At 48.5% G+C, this 9,910-nt stretch overlaps 1 protein-coding gene across 1 annotated transcript; it reads right to left on the reverse strand.

Annotated features, from left to right (window-relative positions):
- Positions 1–4,522: 4,522 nt before the first annotated feature.
- EDB91DRAFT_357263 (SMAD/FHA domain-containing protein) lies at positions 4,523–6,425 on the reverse strand. Its single transcript, XM_041326993.1, has 3 exons — positions 5,561–6,425; positions 5,384–5,508; positions 4,523–5,337 (listed from the first exon to the last, which is right to left on the reverse strand). The coding sequence occupies exons 1-3, from the start codon at positions 6,310–6,312 to the stop codon at positions 4,751–4,753; spliced, it is 1,464 nt and encodes a 487-aa protein (XP_041168826.1). The 5' UTR covers positions 6,313–6,425; the 3' UTR covers positions 4,523–4,750.
- Between the last annotated feature and the right edge of the window lie 3,485 nt (positions 6,426–9,910).

The following is a 9,910-nucleotide window of genomic DNA, read 5'->3' on the forward strand; positions in this document are numbered from 1 at the left end:
CGAGCAATTTTGCAGAACATCTGCAACTTCACCATGGTGCCGACTGCGTCCAAATTGTACACGACCTTGTCCTGGATGTCATGCAGCAGTGGCTCCTTGCTTTCCCACCTATGTGATAACATGGCCCAACTGAAGTATTTCTCGACTGCTTCTTTGATGGGCTCTGTTTGGAGGGATGCATGCATCAGAGATGAAGATAAAATCTCTTTGTACTCTGTGCTGTCCATGAAGGCGTGGATCTGTGCCTCTCGATTGCATAAACGCCCAGTGAAGGTGTTAATTAAACGAAGCGGAGCATTTTCCAGTTTATCATCAATGGCTCGTCGAATAATGTCTTCAACATCAGATGGACTGAGATACTGCTGACGCGGCTCTGCAGAAGGTTTTCATGATTTTCACGTTGACGTATGAGAGGTTCGGGCTTACTTTGTATCTGTGCGCCGGGCGCCTCGTTCAACTTCCTGAGCATGGTTTTGAAAGCTTCGATTGCTTCATCATAGTACTGTGCGCCATGTAGTGCCGCATACTTTAGTTCGTACCCCAGATAAGAAGAAGGGTTGAGTTTGATCATCTGTGCATTGGCAGTATAAGCACAATTGCCACAAAAACGATGAATATCGTGCGCACTTGTTCCGCGTCGTGAAGGGCCTCTACATAGAGGTTTTGTTCTAGATGTGCCTTACTGCGGTGCGTAAAGAGGGACTCGCATGATGGGTCAAGCCCAATTCCTGCCGAATATAGTTCAATAGCCACCTTGTGATTGCCCGCAATAACAGCCTCGTCTCCCTTGGCGAGACATCGCGCGGTACAGTCTTTCTTGAAGGCTAAATGACCCCAGAGTGAGTGTTCATGTTCGAGTTGTCTACGACCCAAAAGCACTCACCGGTAAACCATTCGTGGTAGCTGTCCTTCGCATCTTCATCAATCATGCCCATCATGTATTGATGAGATTTGACAGCTTCAATCACTCGATCAGCACGGAGGCATGCGTCGCAGCGCCTCTGGTTGACAGTTTGCCATAACGAATCCAAGTTCTAGCCGAAGAGCTGTCCAACACATCATGAATCAGTGAAAGTGTGCTCTTGCCAACGTAGTGACGCACCGCCGTGAAGATCTTCAATCTAGATTCAAAAAGTGCTCTGCGAGCGAACAAGTCGGTTACACTGGGAATGATATCGTCGAATCGATCGGCGGCTTCGCTGTACCGCCCGTCCTCGAAAGCGCGTATTGCAAGCTGCACACGTAGATAAAACTGACGAACATGCTCGAGAGTCAGAGAACTCGTAAGGTCCGAGATAAAGCTCACATTCAGAACACTGCAGAGAAGCGCATCTGAGCGCTGATACGCGGTGGCGAGGTCTTCAACTCGCCGCGTTGCCTCATCGTGGCAATTGGCATTGAAAATTGCACCAGTGTGGACAAAAATCGAAGTCTTAGGATGACTGACTAACTAAGAAAACAGCGAGAACAGTACCTCGATCAATCGTAAAAGATCGGTGGTAATAAGATCATGATCCGAACATACAAAAGCGAGATGGAAAGCTTCCATCGCATCTGAGAGCTGTTCGTTACCGCAGAGGGCGATGCCCTTGGAAACGTAGCCCAATAACGAGGGTTGGATGGAAATGGACTGTGCCACCAAGTAAATTTGATGTTAATGCATCATGATAAGCAGCGCATCTGACCTTGGCTGAGTCCTGAAGTGCCTTGTCCCACTCGGAGTTTCGCGCCCTTACAACAGAACGATTGGCATAGGAGTTATGGTTGTTGTCATCCGCGTCGATCTCTTGGGTCAGCAAGTCTTCAGCGGTACATTGAAGGTTCCCAGTAATGCATGCATTGCGAAGCGTCGTGTTTATATCAAGAATCTGCATGAACCAAGCTCATGTTCCCTGATAAGTAGATGAATCGAAGGGAGCTCACGTCAAATAATGAGTGTTTGTCATCACAGCCTGACACTTGTTGCGAAGAATGGGGATTTGCACCATCATTGCTAGAGAGCCCATTGATGTCATGGCTGCGCAGCTACCATGTATCGCCGCCAAAAGCAATATGAATGAACAGACAGGCCACAAAATAATGGGTGATAGCGTACTTCTATCTCCTTGATAGACCAGACCAGCACCTTTCCGTCGCTATCTCCACCGATAAGCAGTTCTCGATTGGGAGAAATCGCGAGACACCAAATGCTCGTGGTGTGTTTGAGCGGCTGACCTATGTGCTGGTGCGTCTTTGTGCTCCACAGCCGCGCAGTTGTGTCATCCGAGGCAGTGACGATGAAAGAACCATCAGATGAGATGGCGAGCGCGGAGATGTATTGAGTGTGACCAGTGCAGGGCTGACCGATTTGGTCTCCATTAGACGAGTTCCAGAACTTGACTGTTTTGTCCCAAGACGTGGAGACAAGTTGCTGACCGTCAGGCGACCACACAATCATTCGAACCAAATGTTGGTGAGCGTTGATTTTGAGAAGAAGCGTGGCGTTGTAGGTTCCCCAAACCAGAATCGTACAGTCCCATGATCCGGAGGCTAATTTCAGCCCATCTGGGCTGAATGCGACACTGCACAACGAAGCATGATGACCTTTGAGTGTTGCGAGGACACCGCCAGTCTCTCCATCCCATAAAACAACAGTGAAATCACTCGACCCACTTGCGAGTCTCTTGCCATCAGGGGAGAAGCACACCGAGTGCACCTCGTCCGTATGCTTCACCAGTGGATCGAATACCATCTGCTTGCTCTCGACGTCCCAGATGATGATGGTTCTATCATCTCCACCGCTCGCAATTCGCTTGTTGTCTGGTGATATCGCCACTGATTTCACCCTGTCCTTGTGTCCCTTGAATGGCGCCCCTACCGATGCTCCCATCTCCATGTCCCAAATTCGCAGGGTTTTATCGAGTGAACTAGTGACGACCCGTCGACTATCATTGAAGAATGCGAATCCTGTAACGCCCTGGGTATGCCCTTGTATCATCCGCGTTAGCGTCAGTTGCCCTTCCGTTGTCTGCGCCAGCACAGGATGTCTTCTCAAAGTGAGATCAGCTTCTCTTGCTGCATCAGGCACCCCCCCTGACATCTCGCGTTGATCTGGACAGACAGACAGACGTCAGTAGCATTCGAAGTCGACGTGCCACATCGTACGTTTAAAATATCGTCACCTTGTGGATCTTGTGGGTGGTGAGCAGTGTTGGACTTCTGCCCATGAACCACCTAATGTAGGCGCTTATCTGGGAGCCTCAAGGCCTCAGGGTTCTTCCGTACCACGCTGCTACGGCGTGGATTTTATTTCATTTTCGCTTCTTCCATCATCACTGCCCCCTTTAAGTATAAACGCCCGCCATGTATCACTCCCGTACTCGGGAAAGCGCCGACTGCCGTCGGCAGAAACCTTGCTTGCCATGCGCTGTGTTCGTTCTCTTCAACACATCTTTTTTTCTCCGGTGTTACACCTGCGAGGTTGGCAACTTGGCATCGAATTTGTCCTCCTTATTTGGCTTTGTGGCGCTCAGTCACGTGAGTCATCAATACGGCTTCAAATATATGATAGGGTCGTATGTTTGCAAGGTTTCTCCGGTTAGTATCGATGGTATGTTACTGGCTTACATAAATGTTGACTCGGGCATGGATGGTGCGTACGCGCGTACTGATTTACTTGCTTATCCCGCACGATAAAAAACCGTACCTCTCCAGCCACATCAATATACTACACGCTACTCGCGCCGATGTCATATGGACAGTTTCCCCTCTCTGCTTCTCTCGACGAGATCCTTCATCAAATCCCAGAACCGTCATCAGCGATTCGATGCAAATGCGCATCACAAGTGATCTATAAAAAATGTCGCTGTTGCTCTTGACTCCTGCTTCTCTCGCAGTCATAAATAAGTATTAGTACTATACGCACTGGTTTCATGCTTCTCCGCACGATAACGATCCGTACCACCACCCTAGCCATACCAATATTGTCTACACTAACGGTTGGACCGCGCCCTCTTTCTGGTTATCCTCTTCCTCCCGGTCGCTTTTCGGTATTTTTCCACCGGTGAGATAGGAGGTCACTTTACAGAAACGGGACGGATCTTGGGATCGTTACGCCGCCTTGTCTTGTCTTGCCTTGCATGACGAATGATGGATTACATTGCAATACCCCACCCCAACTCCTCCCACCCACAGCGGATCCTCGACGAGTCATTTGTCATCGTCGTGCAAGGCGGCTGGTAACGTGGAACATCAGACTCGTGACCGCCCGCCTTGCATCGCGGCTAGTGGGGGTATACCGTATCGTGTTCGATTAGGTATCACACTCGATGTTCACCGGTAACCACTCATAGTATGCATCAGACTTGAAGCTAGGCGATGAGGAAAGAGTATAGAGGAGAGAGGAGAAAAAGAAAGACAGTGTTGCAACAACGCGATGGTTTCATTAGTGTGACATTGAAAAGAGAATCTTCGATATCGAGACATGCGAGTATAATAAGATGAGTGGAACTGAAGGAGAAAAAGAAAAACAACGAGGAAAGGAAAGAAGGAAGGAAGGAAAGAAGGAAGGAAGGAAAGAAAGATGTATGTATAGAACCGCTCATATGTAAAAAGTGCGATAACCCATGCGCGCCAAATATACAAAACGAATCCCTTGATATCATGAACAATATTGGTCCTTCCTGGGGGTCATTATGGAACAGAACGATGAGATGAAATGGAAGGATACAGTGGAGAGTAAAAGGATGAAGGCATGAGGCGAACGGAACGGTCACCGTTTCCGCTTCCCATTCACCATTTCCCCATCAACCACCATCGCCCCCATTCCTAAGCCTAAGCTCAAGCCCATACCTTCAGCACTGCCACTGCCACTGCCGCTCCCACTCCTTTCATCCCCCTCTCCCGCATCCGAATCCGCATCGTCTAGCATATCCATCATCTCCTCGTCAAGATCGTCCTCGCCCTCCAATACAGACACCGGTAGATGCGGATGAGGATGCGGGTGTAAAACGTGCCCAGCGGTCCGTATTCTCACACGCGGTCTCGAACTCGCATCGCCCTCTACCTCCGTCTCAGCTCCGTCTCGTACCATCGGAGGCGCTAGCGATAACGATTTCCCCAGCGCCAACGCAGCGTCATCTTCGACATCGTCGTCTTCTGGTGATGATGAAGGGGAGGGAGAAGGAGAGGGTTCGATTTCAACTTCGACGTCTTCGTCTAGATCTGCGAATGTGCGACAGAGGGGACAGCTGAATGCGCTTGTGTGGGCTTCGAGGAGGGGGCGGATGCATTTGTAGTGAAAGGCGTGAGAGCAAGGGGCTATGAAGAGGGCTTGGCGGATTGTTACTGCGAAGAGGCCTGTTTATCGTTAGCGTGGGTATAACTGGGGAGTAGGGAGGCTTACAGATACAACAATCGGGGATGTTGGTCTTTGGCATGCGTTTCTTGCCATGTGCGATTGTGCTTTGTGGCTGTGGTTGGTTGAGTGGGTCTGCGGAGAGGGAGCGGAGTTGTGAGAGGGCGTTTGTGCTATTGCGATCAAGGTCAATATCAACAAGATAGAGATGAAGAGAAGACGTACTTGAAAGCATTAGGAGCAGCTTGCCACTCTCTGCCCACCTCGACTCTAATCTTCACACTCTTGTAAATATCCTCGGTGCCGCCCTGATAATCCACGCCCAGCTGAACGATATCGCCATCTTTGAGTTGATGGGGTTTACTCTCTGATCCGGCAGGACTCAACCTGAGATGATTGAGGAAAGTCCCAGATGAAGATTTTGTGTCTTTGATATAGAATTTTCCGCTGTCGCTCCAGATCTCTGCATGTGCTCTTGAGACGACTTTAGATTTGAAAGCGAGTTTGTTGGTGTTTAGGGCGTTTACTGCTGCTAGACCTATTCCTGAGCGATCTGTGAAGCGACCTATGCGTAGGGGACTGTCATTGTCTTTGATATCACGGCTGATGGGTTCGAAACGGAGTGTGCGGCGACTGTCGAGGTGGGGAACTAGTCTTATTCTGTGGGTTGCAGGGTTTGGGTTTGAGATGGTTGTTGCTCGGAGAAGGGGTGGTGCTGGCATGGGTGAAGTTGATGTTGGTGTTGGTGATAGTGAAGGTAGGTCGTTGTTTGTGTCTCTTCTTCTGAGTATGTTTTGTGGTGCGAAGCTTGTACGTCGATTGGGGGATAAATCTAATTGGTGTGAAGTAGAAGTTCCTCTTGGGCGTCCACGTAGAAAGGATCCCAAAATGGTCACTGTGGACCGTTGTGGTACGGTTGGTGAATCATTATTTAGAACTAGACTTGAATTCTGTGGTTGAGGTGCCTCCAAAGCCATGTCCTGTTGCCTTTCGTTAGATTCGAAGATTCGGATGGTGGTCAATGAACTCGTTTGACGTTCCTCGCTCGATTATTTTTTCTAGTTGATGGAGGCGCTGCTTTGCGGCTGCGTATTAAAGTCAAGGCACTCACGGCTAAACTTGGCTAGCCGATTCCGTCGCTTCTGTCTGAGACATTAACAACCAATTAACCTAGACTCTCCTAGAAACAAGAATATATCTTATCCATCCTCATCCTAGCTCTATCCTCGACATACCACCCTGAATAAACCATATAATTCAATCCATACTCTCCCTGCAAAGTTACCTACTAGGCCAAGACTATCAATGCTCATTATCGTACCTTGCACAGGTCCACTATCAGCTGAAATTACAGCACAGGCTTAACTTGACAGTTGATCGTAGTAGTTCCGTCTTCAACTCCACTAAGACGTCCTTTGTGAGCCGGTTCAGCCCTTGCTATATCGGTCATTTGAAATTATACCGGGTCTAGTACTTAAGTAAGCGCCGGTGAGCGCTCTGGTCGCTGCATCGTCATTTATTCTTAGTATCTCAGTTCCTTCATTCCCTATCCCCGCTCATTGGATCAACGCTCCTCATCATATCCTCAATCACTGATGAGCTTCGCAGACTGTGGAGACTTCCCCTTTTCCCGTACGTGACAACAGTTCATATGAGTTATCATCGGTTTTCAAACAAGATTTGTATCCCTACCTACGCCATTTTCGCTAGTAGCTGTCTGCTGCATTCCAGAATTGAGCCATCACAAGATTCACTCAATCACGTATCCTTGACACTTCTGCGCTACACGCAAGAGACACGTGACCCACCGCATACAAATGCGTCCCCAGTCTACTTGGGACTTGTCCAAATCTCCCAATGGTCTCAGAGATTAACGTTTGACTTTAACCTCGCAGAATACAGCGACTTGCCTTTGCCTTTTCACGTACGTGACATGTTGATATCGACGTGAGTACCTTTCTTTCGTTTTCAAGTCCCTGCCTGACGCCATTTGCGCAGCTGTCTACATCGATCCCGGAAAGGAGACATTACAAGATACTCGATAACCGCACCACGTACCGGTACCGTCGATAGTACTAGTTCTGTGCTACATTCACTCCTCCAAATCACTTGCAGGAAATCACAGACCGCTACCAAGTGTTCCACTTGGGACTTGTGCAGATTCACGTGATAACCCCCGATATGGCATATCTTCATGGGTAGTTTCTCTTGATAGTGTCTGAATCATATATCGGGTGTTCGTCAATGTCGCTGCCCAGCGGTGGGAATTATGAAGACACCTTTACAGTTGGCGTCGTTGCATTTCCTCTCGGAGTAAGATTGCTCTTCACTCTTCGCTTTCCAGGTTCATAGCTCGCACTTTGCCATTGGTTAGATGCCTCTTCGGTCCCTGTTCGGTCTCTCCGGAAGCATGATATACTTAACTTGATGTCTGATATAGACGGTGATGCTTGTTTTATTAAATGCGCACCGTTCTTCCATATCGTATTAGGCATCACCGTGATCTCAGGAACAGTATTGTCGTTTTTGGAGTCGGGGATTCGGATTGCACGATGAAGAGGATGGGTGCTCATGAGGGTGTTTGCTTCCTAGCAGCCAAGTCGACTTGGGATCATCCTTTACGAAGATTCAAGGTTATCGGTTTATCAAGGTTCGTCGTCATTAATTACGTTCTTCGGCATAAGTCGTCCTATCCTAATTATACTAATCGGTTGAAACTGGAATTACCTGGATTACTTTCTGGCACCTGATCGGACTTGCGTCCCCACCTCGATCGAGACGTCCCTTGTGAGCTGGTTCAGCCCGAAGTTTGTGCGGTAAATGAGCATTTGGAATTATGCTGGGCCTATTTAAGGTCATGACTTACCACTCTACCGCCACTCATCATTCTAGGTGTTAGGATAGGAGGAATTTGAAACAGAGCGCGAAGAATATGAATGTCTTTCTCAAGGAAGAAACAGCCTAGCACAGGTCGTTGCATTATCTGTTACAGGGTCAGTTGTCAATGGCTGCAAAAGAGGATGCTGCTCAATATCTACACTTACGGGATGATTCGTGAGTTGTCCGTACGTATTAACACTCTCACAGCTGTTCATTGGGTTCTGTCTTCGTAACTCTTCTGTTCGCTCGCTGGCTTTTTAATTTGCTGCAAATACTTTCTCACAACCCCGCGGAACGATGCTCAGATAGCCTATTATGATCACAACACAACAGCCGCCCCAGGCACGATCACAGCAGCAGCCTCACCAAGGTCCCCAACAGCCTCAATAGTGGTCTGTTTTTTCCGTGGCCTTACTCCTCCCACCCCCCATTCCCCGGCCTGGCGAGGCGGAACCAAGTTCACCTTCACCTTCACTTTCTGCATTCCCTCGCCATGGCCATACACTTTTTGCTACATGCACTGCTTCTGAATCGGGGGAGTTGTATCTCTTTGTCGTGTCTTGTCCGCGGAGCGGCCCACAATGATTTATACATTTTTTCTACCTGTGATAAGCGCGATTCTTGTTGAGACAGGTGTAGAAATACAAATCTCCTCGCTGAGAGTGGGGTTGTTAGCAGCGTTTTCATTGTATCGGAACTCCTCGTTCGATCAGAGGAGGGTATGACGATGGCTTTTATTCACTGAATCTGGGTGCGTGTAGTTAATTTATACGCAGTCCTATTCCTTAGCACAAGTCGTCCCCAATTATACCACTCGATCGAAATCCCTACATAGGTATCGAGAACTGACAGTTCCGGTCCCTTGTGAGCTATGCCGGTCATTTGAAATTATGTTGCTCCGACTTAAGTAAGCCTCCCCAAAATAAAAGTTTGCTCTTTCTCTTGCACAAAGTTTGTTTTGGAGAACCATCTAGTACCAACACTAAAATGACACCTCGCCGCAAAGAACGAGATATATCGATATCACTCTCCATTCCGTGTGTCAGTCGATCATACCAGCGGCCAGTGCAAGATCTCGAACTTCAAATGCCTTTTTTTGATGTTCGATCTGCTCTTCCATCCCTTCCAACGCTGATCTCGAGCTTCTCATTTTTATTCTATCTCGGAGTATGGATCGACTCATCCTCATGATCATTACATCCCCCGAATGCTCAATCGGAGATGAACCTTGCAGAGTACCTTTTCCCGTACGTGACAATCGTTGATGTCCACGAGAGTGTCTTCTTTTCATTTTCAAGCCCTTACCCAACGCAATTTTCGTACCTGTCTGCACCAGTCCCAAAATCGAGACCACAAGGTCAACTCGATGAACGCCAACCACGCATCGTACAGTTCTACGCTACCTCTTTCACTCTTCCAGTAACTCCACACCAAAACCGTGACTCAGGCAACACCATCAAATATAATCGTGCGTTCTCAGTCCACTCGGGATGTGTACAGATCCATGCGGTAGCCCCCCGGTATGAGGTGGTCATCTAGCTTCGCATTCATCTTCATGGTGCCTCATACCGGGCGTTCATTGATGTCACAGCGTCACCACCTTCGATGACCTATTCTCCCGGCTGACGACATCCTTGCAGTTGGCGTCGTTGCGTTTCGAGTAGGCTCTTCGCTCTCTAGGTTTGCACATTGCCA

The sequence above is a fragment of the Suillus paluster genome (genome assembly GCF_016628075.1).
Source record: "Suillus paluster strain FC165 chromosome Unknown EDB91scaffold_255, whole genome shotgun sequence".
NCBI classification, from domain to species: Eukaryota; Fungi; Basidiomycota; class Agaricomycetes; order Boletales; family Suillaceae; genus Suillus; species Suillus paluster.

Bases quoted from the DNA above. Each gene is read 5' to 3' on its own strand.
- EDB91DRAFT_357263 (XM_041326993.1), bottom strand. From the start codon at position 6,312: ATGGCTTTGGAGGCACCTCAACCACAGAATTCAAGTCTAGTTCTAAAT. The intron at 5,509-5,560 runs GTACGTCTTCTC...TGATCGCAATAG, and splicing joins GCTGCTCCTAATGCTTTCAA to CACAAACGCCCTCTCACAAC. The intron at 5,338-5,383 runs GTAAGCCTCCCT...AACGATAAACAG, and splicing joins CATCCCCGATTGTTGTATCT to GCCTCTTCGCAGTAACAATC.